This window comes from Dipodomys merriami, unplaced genomic scaffold (assembly GCF_024711535.1).
Source record: "Dipodomys merriami isolate MVZ:Mamm:240054 unplaced genomic scaffold, mDipMer1.0.p SCAF_154, whole genome shotgun sequence".
Lineage (NCBI taxonomy): Eukaryota > Metazoa > Chordata > Mammalia > Rodentia > Heteromyidae > Dipodomys > Dipodomys merriami.
The window spans coordinates 727029-743929 of NW_027202871.1; the positions used below are offsets into that span (position 1 = coordinate 727029).

General features: G+C 39.5%; 1 protein-coding gene across 4 annotated transcripts in view; it reads left to right on the forward strand.

Moving 5' to 3' along the window:
* Ift80 (intraflagellar transport 80) overlaps positions 1 to 16901 on the forward strand; it is a 74675-nt gene that overhangs the window by 11881 nt on the left and 45893 nt on the right. For all 4 annotated transcript variants that reach the window (XR_011372041.1, XM_070022850.1, XM_070022849.1 and 1 more), the window contains 4 exons: positions 2549 to 2659; positions 4759 to 4827; positions 13717 to 13826; positions 16400 to 16489. Coding sequence is in view for 3 of the 4 variants with exons in the window: in XM_070022850.1 (XP_069878951.1) it covers positions 2549 to 2659; positions 4759 to 4827; positions 13717 to 13826; positions 16400 to 16489 (380 nt within the window). In the remaining variant the exon portion in view is untranslated. The remainder of the gene's footprint in view (positions 1 to 2548; positions 2660 to 4758; positions 4828 to 13716; positions 13827 to 16399; positions 16490 to 16901) is intronic.

Sequence of the window (16901 nt, forward strand, 5' to 3'; positions counted from 1 at the left end):
TACCTCTTTGTGGCTTTTTCCTGCTGTCTGCCAAGATCTTTCTATAATTAGGCAGTCTGCACAAGTGTATAGAGCTTGCTACAAGCACAAAGTCAGGTTCAATCCCTAGTATCTCCCATTTCTCTCACCAAAAAAAGGACTTGTGTGCTTTTTATCCAGAAACTCTGTTATAAACCTTCTTGTTCTTATGAATATTTCTTAATACATTGGTAATATTTATAAGTGGGTTTCATATACTTTAAATCTGCTTCCTCTTCTTTTTGTTTTTCATTTTACTTTTCGTAGTATGAGGTATCAAATCTGGGGTCTGTCCAAGTGTTCTATCATTCAACTGCACACTAGAACTTCTCACTTTTGTGTATGTTTGGGTTTGGTCTCAGAGCCTTGTGCTTAGAAAGTAAGCTATCATGCCTTTTTTTGGTGCCCAGTTCTGGGGATTGAACTCAGGGCTTAAGTGCTCACTCTGAGCCTCTTTGTGCTCAAGGCTAATGTTCTACCACTTGAGCCACAGTGCCATTTCAGCTTTTTCTTAGTAGTTTACTAGCGATAAGAGTCTCATGGACTTTCTTGCCCAGGTTAGCTTTGAACTGCAATCCTAAGATTTCTGTTCAGCAGCTAGGATTACAGGCGTGAGCCACTGGCACCTGGCTCTCTATCATGCCTTTTTAATAATTTTATTTATTTATTTATTTATTTTAAGGAAAACGAGGAAAGTTGTAGAGACGCTATAGTTAAATGGCTAGTTATGGGTTTTTATAAGTTTACTTACGTAAGCTTTTTTTTTTTTTTTTTAAAGGTTTTGAGCCCGCTGTATATGACTCAGGTTGGCTTGGAACTTAGAACTTGCTGTGTAGCTCAGGATGGCCTTGAACTTGTGATCCTTCCGCTTTAACCTCCTGAGTGCTAGGACCAAGGAAATGCATAACCATTTCTTGTACCGACTTTTGTAATTTTATATTTCTGTTTTACTGGGATATGCTGTATAAGCAGTTTATAACAATAGAAAGAAGTCCAAGATTATTGTTAAATTTGTACATAAGGTGATCTCAGAGCCATGTGCAAGTAGCTCACATCTATAATCCTAGCTATACAAGAGGCTGAGATCTAAGTATTGCAGTTTGAAGCTAGCTCAGGCAGGAGAAGTCTGAGGAATTTTTATCTCCCAATTAATCACAAAAAGCCAGAAGTGGTGCTGTGGCTTAAGTTGTAGCCTTGAGCAAAAGAGCTCAGGAACAGTGTCCAGGCCCAGAGTTCATGTCCCAGGACTGGCACAAAAAAAGATGACTTCAGATTCCTGAGATATGTCTTTCTTTTTTTTTTTTTTTGGTCGGTTGTGAGGCTTGAACTCTGGGTCTGGGTGCTGTCCCTCAGCTCTTCAGCTCAAGGTGAGCGCTCTACCGCTTGAGCCACAGCACCACTTCCGGTTTTCTAGTGGTTTATTGGAGATGAGAGTCTCACGGACTTTCCTGCCCGGGTTGGCTTTGAACCGTGATCCTCAGATCTCAGCCTCCTGAATAGCTATGATTACAGGCGTGAGCCACCGGTGCCCGGCTCCTAAGATATGTCTTACATGAGTTATAAGAGAATATTATTAACACTTGCCAGAAAATCTGTAGTATTTTTTGCTAAGAAATATTAGTAATCTAAATACATATTCTTTCTGAAGTTAGAGACGTTGAAAAGACAGTTTTTGGACCCTGTATTTCTGGCCAAGAGTGATTTGTTAATTTTTGATGGGTTTATTCATTAACTGCAATAGTTGTTTATTATATGAGACATCATGCACAAGGCATGATGCTACCATAGAGTAAGTAACTGGCACCGGATTAGCTTTGCACTTCACACCCATTGCATCTTTACAGTGTCTTCCTGGAGAGGAGACTTTTTGCCTTGTATTTTCTTTGTCAAGCAATTACATAGTGCCTGGTACAATGCAAAACCATAGGCGGCAAGTATTTTCAGCTATTTAACTATCTTCTACTTTATTCATAGATGGGGAGTGGAGTACACACAATGCCAACTTCTGCTCAGATAAAGACTTTGTTGGCATGTCTTCTGGCCCTTGGGCTAGATTCCAGCACAGTTTCAGTAGCCTCTGCACTGTCGTCTCCATGCACACATGTGGCCATTCTATTGTTTGCTTCAAGGTTTCATCGTTTTGTTCTGTGCCAATCTTCAAAGCATTTGTGTGTCCCTTGAGGTTAAGAATACTTGTATTTTTTTTTTTTTTGGGTCCAGTTGTGGGGCCTGAACTCTGGGCCTGGGCGCTGTCCCTCAGCTCTTCAGCTCAAGGCTAGCGCTCTACCACTTGAGCCACAGCGCCACTTCCGGCTTTTTTCTTTTTGCTTATGTGGTGCTGAGGAATCGAACCCAGGGCCTCATGCATGCAAGGCAAGCGCTCTACCACTGAGCCACCTTCCCAGCCCAGAATACTTATATTATTATTTAGAAATACAGTACCTATCAACTATGCTAGTCTTGCTGTGGATGTTGAAAAGTGGATAAATTAATTGGATAAAAAAGACTCCTTTGAATCTATTTCTTGTAGGTAAATTCCATCTGATTTCCAAGTTAGGAAGAGTGGAAAAGAGTGTGGAAGCTCACTGTGGGGCCGTGCTTGCGGGAAGGTGGAATTATGAAGGAACAGCATTAGTGACAGGTAAGTTTCCACAACAATATCTTTCTGCTGCAATCAACCCCAGTGCTTCACCCAGACAAGTGTTCTATCTGTGAGGGATGCCCAAGATAGCACTGTAAATGTAGTGTTCTTTTTTTTTTTTTTTGGTGCTGGTACTGGGGCTTGAACTCATGCTCTCATGCTCCCCATGCTTTCACTAAGCTTTTTACTCAAGGCTAACACTCTTATTACTTGAGCTATTCCTCTACTTCTGCCTTTTTGCTGGTTAATTGGAGATAAGAATCCCAGGGATTGTTTTTCTGAGTTGCCTTTGAATGGTGATCCCCAGATCAGGGTAATCCTAGAACAGATGTGAGTCACTGACACTTGGCTTAAATGAATTTTTAAAGGAAAATCTCCAAAGAAACAGTATTTTCATTTAGCAGTAGTATCTTTAACTGTCTGATGGTAAATACCTGGCACAGGATTGATGTATTATTAAGAGTATCATTAATTGTTCATTTTCTTACACGACTTTGAAGACTGTTCTGTCGAAGAAGGCTTTCAGGATGGTCAAATATGGAGTAAAAAATTATTATTCTTTAGAATTCCAAATATTTTCCTTTACCTTACCTTTATCCCTCTTGTGTTTCCCTCTCATCTCTGTCCTCCTCTGAGGAGTTCTCTGGCTCATTGTGTTAATTGTCCATTACAGTAGATAAGTGCCTAACAGGTAGTGACTAAAGATGATAAACACACAGTAGGGGTCAGAGAGCAGTGTAGGTGGGTGCCTCCCTCTTGTCATGGTCTCCCATGAGGCTCCTGTTCAAGGCTACAGTCACAAAAGGCTTGAGGGGGCTTGAGCCAGGAGGACCAATTCCAACCTGGCTCACTCAGTGGCTCTTGACAGGAGGCCCTGGTTCCTCCCTGGCTCTGACAGGAAACTATATAATTCCTTGCTACGTAGGCATCTCCATCAGGCTGATTATTTTTACAACATGGCATCTGGCTTCTTCCAGTGATCCAAACACTAGCAAGATAGCAGCTACAATCTTTTATGACTCTCCCTCAGAAATCATACTCTTGGCTGGGAAGGTGGCTCAGTGGTAGAGTGCTTGCCTAGCATGCATGAGGCCCTGGGTTCGATTCCTCAGTACCACATACACAGAAAAGGCTGGAAGTGGCGCTGTGGCTCAAGTGGTAGAGCGCTAGCCTTGAGCAAAAGACGCTCAGGGACATAGCCTAGGCCCTGAGTTCAAGCCCCAGGACTGGCAAAAAACAATAAAAAACAGAAATCATACTCTCATTTAGACCATCACAGTTTTTTCATTAGAAACAAGTCAGTAACAGCCTATATTGAAGAGGAGAACATTGAAACTGCACCCATTGAACATATAGAGATATATTTTGTGGATATACTTTTAAAACTGCCATAATTATCCTCTGGGCCTTCTGTAGTGGAACTTTTTTCACTGAATGGTCTCTTCCCTCACCTGTACTTTTAGCTTCCTCTTTTCAAGAGGATTCTTTTTCAGCATATAACTGTGTCCTTTTAGAGCAGGAAGGAAATATAAATCTCAGGCTGAGGATGCAGCTCAGTGGTAGAGCAGTAATCTGGCATGCAGAAGACCCCAGGTCCAATCCACAGCATTGATTGCAAAAATAAAGAAGAATAGAATGGAATAAAATGAATCCAAATGAAATAAAGAATTGAAATGGTAAAGACATAATAAAATCCCCTCAGCAACTCTCTAGCTACAACCTTTTCTTCCCTTTTCAGCTAAGCTATTCAAGAGCAATCTACTATTTTACTTGGTTTACTCCTCAGCTCACTGGCAGTTGGCTGTAGCAGTTCTTACTACACTGAAATTACTTCCTACAATTCAAAGTGGAGATTACAGTAATAGTGGAATAGCATGTTCATAAGGTTTTTGTTGAAGGAAAAAAAATTTTAGTCATGGAAGTTAAGACTACATTGATGAAATTGTTTGAAAATAATGCCTATTGATTTCACAGTTATAGCACACTTGTTCAATTAGAATAAGTTGTATCTTAACTGTACATTAATATACTTTGATATGTATATACAGAAACTGAATTTTATTTTCTACAGATAAAAATATTTTTCCCCCTCTGTATAGTTGGAGAAGATGGACAAATCAAAATTTGGTCAAAAACTGGGATGCTCAGATCAACATTAGCTCAGCAAGGTATGCTATGTAACTTTGAAAAAATTTGAAAATTATAAAATACAAAATGGTTTAACATTTTCCTTTATAAACAGTCTATAGAATGATTGGTATTGAATTTGGTCAAGTTCAAAACCTAAAATCTTTTTATTTCTCCTTTTACTTTGTATTCTCATTTCTACAATGCCTAATGGACCATGGAAGCCACATTACTCAGTCCGTGAAGTATGAGAAATACTCATGCTTTTCTGTACATTAGTAAATCTATGTAAATGCATTGGCAGGCTAGGATATTCCTTTAACACAATTGTGAAGCACTTGCATCATATCCTACATAGATTAGAGTTGGGTACTTAGGGAATTAGCATATGTGGTAGCATATGACTGTCATTTCAGCATTTAAGAGACAGAGGCAGGAGGATTGTGAGTTTGAAGCCAGCAGTGTTCAAGGCCAGCCTGAGCTGTTTCAGTGTTTCAGAATACCAGTGGCTTGAAGATTTGGTTCAGTGGTAGAGTGTTCTCAAGCACATGAAAAGCCCTAGGATCAATCCCCATAACTGGAGAAAAAAAAAGATCATAGGAAGAGAAAACGTTTATCTCCTTACTTTTACTATGTCCCAATAACTTTGTGTAGTATTAGCACCCACCTAGTTGCTGTCCTAATGGAGGGAACTTACACACTGGTGATCTCAGATCTGATAACCCACACTATCTAAAGGAACCTCTCAAATGTCCGATGGTAAGAGAACCGCGTAGCAGAAAGTCAGTCCAGTAGTCACTCCTGCTGGGATTCAGTTTGTGTATAATCCTTTCCTTTGTGGCAGACAGTACTCATAATTAGGTTTTACATAAGTCAGGGAAGTAGTTTAAATGTTGACTAGGTGTTTATCTGCAGAGACAGGTTGGTGAAAGACTTTCAGATTGTTCTTTTTTTTTTGGGGGGGGGGTTCGGTCGTGGAGCCTGAACTCTGGGTGTGGGTGCTGTCCCTCAGCTGTTCAGCTCAAGGCTAGCGCTCCACCACTTGAGCCATAGCACCACTTCTGGCTTTTTTCTTTTTGCTTATGTGGTGCTGAGGAATTGAACCCAGGGCCTCAGGCATGCAAGGCAAGCGCTCTACCACTAAGCCACCTTCCCAGCCCCCAGATTGTTCTTTTAAAAAGAATTTTTTTTTTTTATTGTGAAGATACCGTATAGAGGGGTTACAATTACATGGGCAAGATAATGAGTACATTTCTTATCAAGCATTGTTGCCTCCTCCTTTGTTTTTCCTTCCCATCCCTTCCCATTACAGATTGTTCTTTATAATTATATGATAAAATTACGATGTAAAGCATCTATACCTGGATATCAAAAATTTCCAAATTTCCTTTAAAAACTCAAGTTTGTTGTGAAAAGTAAAGTCAAGTCACATTTCTTTTTTTTGCCTGTCGTGGGGCCTGAATTCTGGGCCTGGGCACTGTCCCTTAGCTATTCAGCTCAAGATTAGTGCTCTACACTTGAGCCACAGTGCCACTTCTGACTTTTTCTGCTTATGTGGTACTGAGGAGTCGAACCCAGGGCCTCATGCATGCAAGGCAAGCACTCTACCACTGAGCCACCTTTCCAGCCCCTCACATTTCTTTTTTTTTTTTTTGGGTCCAGTCGTGGGGTCTGAACTCTGGGCCTGGGCGCTGTCCCTCAGCTCTTCAGCTCAAGGCTAGCGCTGTACCACTTGAGCCACAGCACCACTTCCGGCTTTTTTCTTTTTGCTTATGTGGTGCTGAGGAATCGAACCCAGGGCCTCGTGCATGCAAGGCAAGCGCTCTACCACTGAGCCACCTTCCCAGCCCCCCCCCACATTTCTTTAACTATTCATTAACTCAATGTTAACAGAAATAACCAGAAACGCCACACAATGTTTCTCTTCTGAGGTTAAATCTTTGCTACCTTAGTCTCCAAGTAGAATATTTATCCATGAGTAGAAAATTTATAATTCACGGAAGATAATACATGAATTTTCTTTTAACAAAAATCAGGTGCCGGGCTGGGAAGGTGGCTCAGTGGTAGAGTGCTTACCTCACATGCATGAAGGCCTGGGTTTGATTCCTCACCACCACATAAACAGAAAAGGCTGGAAGTGGCACTAATGGCTCAAGTGGTAGAGTGCTAGCCTTGAGCTGAAGAGCTCAGGGACAGCGCCCAGGCCTAGAGTGCAAGCCCCAAGACCGACCCTCCCCCCCCCCCAAAAAAAAAAAAAGTCAGGTACCAATGGCTTACATCTGTAATGCTAACTACTCAGGAGACTGAGATCTGAATGTCATAGTTTGAAGGCAGCCTGAGCAGGAAAGTCCATGAGACTGATCTCCAATTAACCACCATATACCTAGAAGTGTAGGGCTCAGCTCAAGTGGTAGAGTGCCAGCCTTGAGTGAAAAATTGATAGCACCCAGGCCTGGCGTTCAAGCCCCAGTACTGGGACCAAAAGCAAGCAAGCAAGCAAACAAATACATAAATTTAAATTTAGGGATTTGACCAAAGTGGTAGAGTACCTGCCTCGTAAGAGTTCAGATTCTTGAATTCAACCCCAGTACTGCCAAAAAAAAATTTATAATTGTATCTTTAGAAAACAAATCTTCAAATAAAAAAAAAATCTTTACAAAGTTGTATAGAGGGGTTTCTATTTAACATGCCAATTTATGAGTACAATGCATATTGATCAACATCATCTGTTAAATCATTCTCCACCAATACCCCATCCCATTTCCACTAATACCTTAACAAAGAAATATTGCTTTAACTTTTTTTTTTTTTTTTGGCTTCAACTCTAGGCCTGGGTGCTGTCCCTGTGCTCTTCAGCACAAGGCAAGCGCTCTACCGCTTGAGCCACAGTGTCACTTCCAGTTTTCTAGTGGTTTATTGGAGATAAGAGTCTCACAGACTTTCTTACCTGGGCTGGCTTTGAACCATGATCCTCAGGTCTCAGCCTCTTGAGCAGGATTACAGGAATGAGCCACCTACGCCCGGCTTGATTGCTTTAACTTTCTAATGGGAACAGAGATTTATTTGGTATCAAGCAGGGCCCAATATTTAAATCAGGATATTTAGATTTCCTGTTTGTTTTGGAAAACTGGAAGATTGTGGCAACATGGGTTTAGTTTCTGGCACAAATACTGTCACTTGAGTTTAGTAATAGTTGCTTCATTTTTAGATGTGTTTAGCTTCTTTGCTCATTTTGCTGAAAGTCTGCATCCTTCTCTCATGTTATATGACAGAACACTACTTAAGTCTCTGAAGGGATTTGGGTCTATAGCTCCTGCTTCCATTTATTGTGATTGTAAAATTTGTTACTATAGGACTGGGAAGGTGGCTCAGTGGTAGAGTGCTTGCCTTGCATGCATGAGGCCCTGGGTTCAATTCCTCAGCACCACATAAGCAAAAAAAGCCGGAAGTGGTGCTGTGGCTCAAGTGGTAGAGTGCTAGCCTTGAGCTGAAGAGCTGAGAGACAGCACTCAGGCCCAGAGTTCAGGCCCCATGACCAACAACAACAACAACAACAAATTGTTAGTATATCTCAATTATATACAGGAATTTTGTTAGTGTTTTGATTTTTAATGGCTCCAAATATTGAAGCATAGAAAAAGATATATGTGGGCTGGAGAGTAGCTCAGTAGTATAGGGCCTACTCAATAGACAGAAAAAGATAAGTTATTTTATGTCTATTTTACCTTATAAATATTTGCTTTGTCTTTTATATTACCCTGTCCTGTAGCTACCTACTTCACATTCCTAGAGGCAATACTGTTACCATTTTTTGTGTAGTAAATACATACTTTCCTTTTATGAACAAGGGGCTGCATGCTATTGTATATTTCTTGCTTTTTGATTCCACCTGAATCATGAACTATCTTGCAGAAAGTTTCATTTTACCATACATGAAAATCTTCCTTTCTGGGTGCCGGTGGCTCACACCTGTAATCCTAGCTACTCAGGAGGCTGAGATCTGAGGATCATGGTTCAAAGCCAGCCCGGGCAGGAAAAGTCCGTGAGACTCTTATCTCCAATAAACCACTAGAAAACCGGAAGTGGCACTGTGGCTCAAGCAGTAGAGTGCTTGCTTTGAGCTGAAGAGCTGAGGGATAGTGCTCTGGGCCTGGGCCCGTTACCGACTCCCCCCCCCCCCCCAAAAAAAAATCTTCCTTAAATTTTTTTTTCAAAGTGGATGTACTAGCAGAAAATGAAGTTCTAGTTTCTTATTATCTTCCTAATGCTTGTTTTTAATCTGTTTTGTTTCTTGTGGTGCTAAGGATTGAACCTTGGGTTTCATGCATTGTTTTATTTTCTTCATTTATTCTTAGGAGCCTCAAAGATTCTAACCATGCATTCTACCATTGAACTGTACTTCTAGCCCTTGTCTGTAGTTTTAATTATAATCTATTGTTTGTGAAAGTGGTATTTCATTTGGACTTGTATTCTCCTGATGGCTACTGAGATTGAATATCTTTTCATCTGTTTATTGGACATTTATATATATATATATATATATATATATATATACATATATATACATATATATAGGAAGTGGCGCTGTAGCTCAAGTGGTAGAGCGCTCGCCTTGAGCTGAAGAGCTGAGGGACAGCGCCCAGGCCCAGAGTTCAAGCCCCACGACCGACAAAAAAAAAAAAAATGTATATACATACATATATATATATATATATATATATATATATATATATATATATATATATATATACTTGGGAGAAATATCTATTCCTTTGCCTGTTTTTAAATACTATTGGAAAGGCTTTCCAGAAAATATTGTAACATCTTATCAAGTTGTTTTCATTTTTGTTGGTCATAGGGGTCAGGGCTTGGGTGCCCAAGGCTAGCACCCACCATTTTTGTTGTTGTTGTTGTTGGTCATAGGGCTTGAACTCTGGGCCGTGGCACTGTCCCTGAGCCTTTCAGCTTAAGGCGAGCGCTCTACCACTTGAGCTACAGCGTTACTTCTGGCTTTTTCTGTGTATGTGGTACTAAGGAATTGAACCCCAGGCTTCATGCATGCTAGGCAAGCACTCTACCACTAGGCCATATTCTCAGCCCCACCCTACCATTTTGAGCCACAGCTCTACTTCCATTTCCTGCCCAGTCTGGCTTTGAACTGCGATCCTCAGATCTCAGCCTCCTGAGTCACTAGGATTATAGGCATGAAACACCAGCACCTGACTCTTACCAAGTTTTTGAAGGATGAAGAAATTAGGTAAGAAAATGGGCTTTTTGGCCTCAGAGCTGTGGGGGAAGTTAGCATGCTCAGAAGCATGAAGACGGTAGAACAAGAGGCACAAAAGTCAGGTGTGTGGAGCAGACACTGGACCAGGGTACAGGCTGCATGAGGGGTGGTGCCACCAGAAGAAGGAAGACCCTGACAGCCCTGGGTGCTGGATGAAGGGTGTGGAGTTATTCTGCAAACATACGTATTAGTTTCATTTTCACACAAACAACCAAAGAGTAGGAGAGACTTATTTTGGCTCCTGGTTTCAGGGGTGTCAGTCTATGGTGTCTGGCCTTTGTTTCTGGATCATCATGAGGTAAAGCATGATGGCAGAAGCAGGAGTGGAGAAGGGTCTTTTATCTTATGGTGAACAGGAAGCAGAGAGACATAGAAGGGCCCTTAATAAGATACAGTTCCCAAGGACTAGTGATCTATTTCCTCCTAAACTTTCAACCACATCCCCAAATAGCACTACCAGTTAGGAACCAAAGGTTATACATGAGCCTAGGGGGATATTTCATATTCAAACCGCAACAACATACAGAACCATAAAAGAAAATGCACACTAGGAGACTACGAGACATGACTGTCTCTCAGGACATTTACATTGGCAGGACATGCAGAATAAATTGGAGGAAGTTGAAATTAGCTGAAATGTGCCTTTCAGATTAGCTGAAAGTTTCTGTGCTAGTGCTGCTTCAGGCTTGAGAGGGTGATGGTGATAGTTCCCAGGGGCTGAAAGAGATGGATGCCCCTTAGGGGTGAGAAGTTCAGAGAGGAGAATAGTGTACAGTGTGTGTGGAGATGAGGGTGATTTTGAATATGTGGAGTTTGAAATTTTGGTATGGAGATTTCTTTGGGGCAAGTAGAAATGAGTAATACATCAGAGGCTAAAATGTTAATTTGGTAGTTAATTACATAAAGGCGAAAGACGAAAAGAGATTCTGTGAGGGGTGTTGAGACCCTACCTCCACCCAGAGGGAGAGGTGACTGAGCCTGGAAAGCAAAGAACAAATCCTTTCTTTAAGCTTTCTCTTGAATTGACCTAGTGACAAACATAACCAAGCATGTTCTTGTTTTGAATAGATAAATCCTTGATTAATTATTGTTAGTACAAGTCTTCTACAAATACAAGAAAGTAAACAATTCTTTTGTTTTTGAACTCTTAATAATTTGGCCAAAAAATTGAATGGCAAGGGGAACGAACAACCCAGTAAACTCATGGCTACTTACTGTATTACAAAGTTGTTTCCGGTAGTAGCGGTGGACAGATAGTACTTTTTAGTGTCAGATTTCATTGTAGGCCTTCTATCTATAGAACTCTGCTGTTTTCAGAGCTGATAGTTAACGTTGAACAGTTTGTTTCAAATGCATTTTTAAAAACATACAGAAATACTTTGATGGGATACCTTTATAGTATGAATTTGAAAAACAGGGTCTGTTTGACCAAGTACTTCCTTAAACATTTGAAATACATTTTTGTCTCCTCTTCTGTGGTTTAAAATGCCTTCAACAGGTTGAAAGAATTTAGATAATTTGTTTTACAGAGAGATAAGGGTCTGACATTTAACACAACCCCAGGTGCGTGTGGTTTCTTAAAAAATGTCAAAAAGGTCACATGCTTTTAGTGTACAGACTCAGAAAAACAAGATCTTTTTGAGTGCCTTAACTGAAATGGAGCATAAATAAAATTCCCAATACAAAAAGCTAGACATTAGTTAGTTATTATAAAGTTAATTTGTGTGTCTGTCCATCTCTGCTAATAATAGTACATCTTGATTTGCAATTTGCTAAATATTTGTTTTGAAGTTATTTTAATCTGAAACTTAATTAAAATTTTTTTCACATTTTTTTATTGTTTTCTTACCAAAAAAATTTTTATACTGACTTTTGCACTATGAAGTTCAACACTGGGAATAATTCATGCTTTCATAAGTATGTTACAACTACATTTTACATGCTTGAGTTTGTCTCAAGTGCTAGTGGGATGGGTTACATCATAATAGAAATCATTATTTTCTAAAAAGTAACAGGCTTTAAAGAAAGATAAATCATTCATTTCTTTGTGAAGCCAATTCATCCACTTTGAACAGTGGTCTGTATCAGGACTATTCTTGCAGAAATGTACATTGCTATGTTGTTCATCTCCATTTTTCGAAAGAAACATACACACACATAATATATATATATATATATATATACATATCATATATATGTATACAGATTACATATCTATATTCATCTCCATTTAAAAAGAAATTATTTCTGTGTAATATGTATAAATGAATGAACATATACAGTAGTTTCACAATAAGTATTTTATTTAAGTGAAAGGGCATAATGAAGACTTTTTTAATATATATATATATATTTTTGGGTCCGGTAGTGGGGCCTGAACTCTGGGCCTGGGCGCTGTCCCTCAGCTCTTCAGCTCAAGGCTAGTGCTCTACCACTTGAGCCACAGCGCCACTTCCGGCTTTTTTCTTTTTGCTTATGTGGTGCTGAAGAATTGAACCCAAGGCCTCTGGCATGGAAGGCATGTGCTCTACCACTGAGCCACCTTCCCAGCCCCAGGAAAGTATAACTTAATGTGGTCAGGAAGACTTGATAGCCTATACAGTAAAACTAAATTAAAAATATAGCATGCCCCTGGTGGTGGTAGTACAGATCTACAGTCCCAGCATTTGGGAGACTGAAGCAGAAAGATGGCAAGTTCAAGGCTAGCCTGGATTATATAGACTCTGATTGCAACAAACAAAATATAGCATTGCCAGTGGGTCATAAGATTTTTTAAATATTAACTATTAATAAAATTCTGTTTATTAATATTAGCTCACTCTGTATTTCAGTATCAACCTTTTTCCAGTTTAAAAGGGATACTATAAAAGGAAGAAATGAAATGACACCTCACATTGCTTTATTGGCCCTTGTAACAGTCTCGATATTAATTTTTATTCATTTATTTTTCAAATTTACTTTTTGTTTTGTGTCAGTACTGAGACTTGAACTCAGGGTCTGGGTGCTGTCCTTTATCTTTTTTTGCTCAAGGCTAGAGCTCTACCACTTGAATCTTACCTTTACTTCTGGCTTTTTGGAGTTGGCGATAAGAGTCTCATGGACTTTCCTATTTGTCTGGCTTAGTGTGGTGATGCTCACATCTCAGCCTCCTGAGTAGTTAGGAGTGAGCCACTGATGCTCAGTTGTGACTGTTAGCTTGATTGGATTGAGAAATGCCCAGCAGATTTAGAAAAGCACTTTGTAGCTAATTTCAAAGACCTTTAGACTGTGAAAGTTCTAATAAATAGTTTGTTCCGCTGATGGATTAAAAATGTGAATAGACCATTCTGTGGTGAGGTGGTTGAATGTGGAAGGTAGGGCCTGGCTGGAGGAAGCAAGTGACAGGGGAGAGTATCTGAGAAGGGCATAGCTTGTTCTCGCTCTGTCTCTTGCTCAGCTTCTTGGCTGCCATGAGCTGAGAAGTTATCCTTTACCATGCCCTTCCCTCCATGATAGACCAAAGCCTCTGAATCTGTGAGGAAATCTATCCTTCCTTCTTTACATTATTTCCATCAGTATTATGTCACAACAATGAAAAAGTCTGACTGACACAGCCTAGTAGTGAAAGTTGTTCAGCATCTTTTTCCTTTTCTGTCTTTGACAGGAACACCAGTGTATTCAGTAGCCTGGGGCCCAGATTCAGAGAAGGTTCTTTACACCGCAGGCAAGCAGCTCATCATTAAACCTCTCCAACCAAATGCAAAAGTTTCACAGGTACTGCTCAGGTATTTGTAAATTGCTATCCAGATCTACCTACATGTTAAGCTAGTAGTTACTTAAAATCTCTTTCTTCTGGGTGGTCTTTTTTTACAGTCTGAGGTTTTTTAAGTGTGTAGTTTTATTAACCTTTATTATACATTAGGGAATATCTGTTTATGTTTCCAAGAAGGATTATTACTTTGTCCAATTCATATCCTACCAGTAAATCATAAAGATGTTTTGGATTTCTGAATTTTCACATGACTTAGTACAGCTAGGAGTCTTTTACATTTATAGTCAGCTTCCAGTGTATAGACGTGAAACTAAACGAAATCATAACTTTTGGATTTGCTTAGATTTTTTTGTTTTTTACTTTATTTGATACAAAGTTTTACTAGGTAGTCCAGGCTGGCCTTGTCTCAGCCTCTAGAATGTTGGATTTATAGTATTTGTCATATGCCCATCGACTTTTTTTGTTGCTGTTGTTGTTTAATCATCGTTATAAGTTATCTTGTCAAACACTGAGCTCTCTTTAAGAGCTTTAGCTTTTAAAGAGAGTATTCGTATAATATAGAAAGTAAGCCTAATATTTAGAACAAATTAAGTGTATAGAACTTTATGAATAACAGAGAATATTTAACTTAATGAAAAATGTTGCATTTACATTTTCTCTCGTGCTGTTCAGAAAGCAGGAAGAGTTAGTGTAGGAGTTCAGTATTTTTTTAAAATTTTTTATTGTGAAAATACTGTACAGAGGGGTTACAATTACATGGGCAAGATAATGAGTACATTTCTTATCAAGCATTGTAGCCTCCTCCTTTGTTTCCCCTTCCCATCCATTCCCATCCCCCCCGCCCCAGCCCCCCACCCAAGGAGAAAAGGGAAATGTTGTTCTAAGCCCAGGATCCCCGAGGAAGGATTGTTCGTAATTTAGAAATGACAAACCAAGAACCACACAAAAACAAGCAAAACAATAATAGTACTTAAGAAAGATAAGATGGGACAAATACATGGAAAACTTAGTTTTTCTTTTTGGTATCAGTACTGAGACTTGAACTCAGGGCTTTGGTGCTGTCCCTTAGCTTTTTTGCTCAAGGTTGATATTCTACCACTTGAGCCATAGCTCCATTTCTGGCATTTTGGTGGTCAATTGGAGGTAAGAGACTCATGGACTTTGCTGCTTGGGCTGGCTTTGAACCAGGATCCTCAGATCTCAGACTCCTGTGTAGTTAGGATTACAGATGTGAGCTCCTGGTGCCCCCAGTTGTAGGCATTCTTTTTTTCAAATTTTTTTTCTGGTATATGCATTCTTAATGTATCTCGAACATATAAATTCTCAGTAGTAGTACAATTGTGAATCAAACCTATAAAGGGTAAGGACAATCCAAAGGTAGAGACCTGCTGGGCGCTTGTGGCTCACATCTGTAATCCTAGCTACTCAGGAGGCTGAGATCTGAGGATCGAGGTTTAAAGCCAGCCCATGCAGGAAAGTCCGTGAAACTCCAATAAAACCACCAGAAAACCGGAAGTGGCGCTGTAACTCAAGTGGTAGAGCACTAGCCTTGAGCTGAAGAGCTGAGGGACAGTGTTCAGGCCCAGAGTTCAAGCCCCACGACCAACCAAAAAAAAAAAAAAAGGCAGAGACCATAAAGATAAAGAGAATGTGCAGAAAAAAATTGAAGATATACTAAAGAATGATATACACACAGTAGAGTTCAAGCAAAAGAAAACAAGGTAGCTCAGTAGTAGAGCATACTTAGCTTGTCTGAGGCTCTGGACTGAATCTCAGTACCAGTAATGGGATCAACTGTACAAAGGATGCAGTCAGATTTGGATTCTATTGATAATCTGAAATATATAACATTTGTTTTAGTTTTTTCACATAAATGTCAGACTTGAAATAGTTTAACACTAAGTGATTTCCATCTGGAATCTAGGCAACTGAGCAATTTAATGGAAATATAAGCTATACAGTAGATATGGTGCTGTGAGTTGCTTTCATTGGTGTAACTTGGAGATGGCACCAGCCAATAAGGCATAGCGCAGAATGTTAGAAGGAATAAAGTATTAGAAAGAAGCAAACAGCTAGACGTAGTAGTGTGCTCTTGTAATCCTAACCACTCAAGAGTCTGAGCAGGAGGATTGCTTGAGCTTAGGAGTTCAGGGCCAGCTTAAGCAATGTAGTGAGACCTCTGTTACAAAAAATAAATAAATAAATAAAATATCCTTTTATAAAACAGAAAACAACGTGTGTGTGTGTGTCTGTGTCTGTGTGTCTGTGTGTCTGTGTGTCTGTGTCTGTGTGTCTGTGTGTCTGTGTGTGTCCTAGGAATTGAACTGAGGGACTGGGTATTATACATGAGCTTTTTTTGTTCAGGGCTAGTACTCTACCACTTGAGCCACAGCTCCACCTCTGGCTTTTTGGTGGTTAGTTGGAGATAAGAGTCTCATGGACTTTCATGACCAGGCCAGCTTTGAATTGTGATCCTCAGATCTCAGTCTTCCGAATAGCTAGGCTTACAGGCATGAGTCATTAGTGCACACCTAGAAAACTTCTAAAGTTATACTGTCTTTTTTTTTTCTTACAGTGGAAAGCCCATGATGGCATAATTTTAAAAGTAGATTGGAACTCAGTCAATGATCTTATTTTATCTGCTGGTGAAGACTGCAAATATAAGGTATGTAATTGTTTATAGATTTTTGATCAAAGAATAACATGTAGATGAAAAGTATTTAGCATATATGGATATTCTTTTCAGTCTTTTCCCTTTAATAACCTAACAACTTACTTTCTAATTTTAACTGGTATTTTAAAATCCCAACTATAAAAATTGTCATTCACATTTAAAATTTAACTTAATAAGTAGCAACATCCGTTCAGCCTCTGGTTTTAGTGCCTTGATTTTAATCAGCTTGTTAAAATTAAAAAAAAACTTTACTGCTTTACCAAATCTAGTCTATTTCAGAACAATTTTTTTTATTAATAGTTGTACAAAGAGGTTTCAATTCCATAAATCAGGTTATAAAAATAATGCATCTTGATAAGTTAGACCAAAGTAACTTGTGGAGAGTAAGGTTTTATTTCTTTTT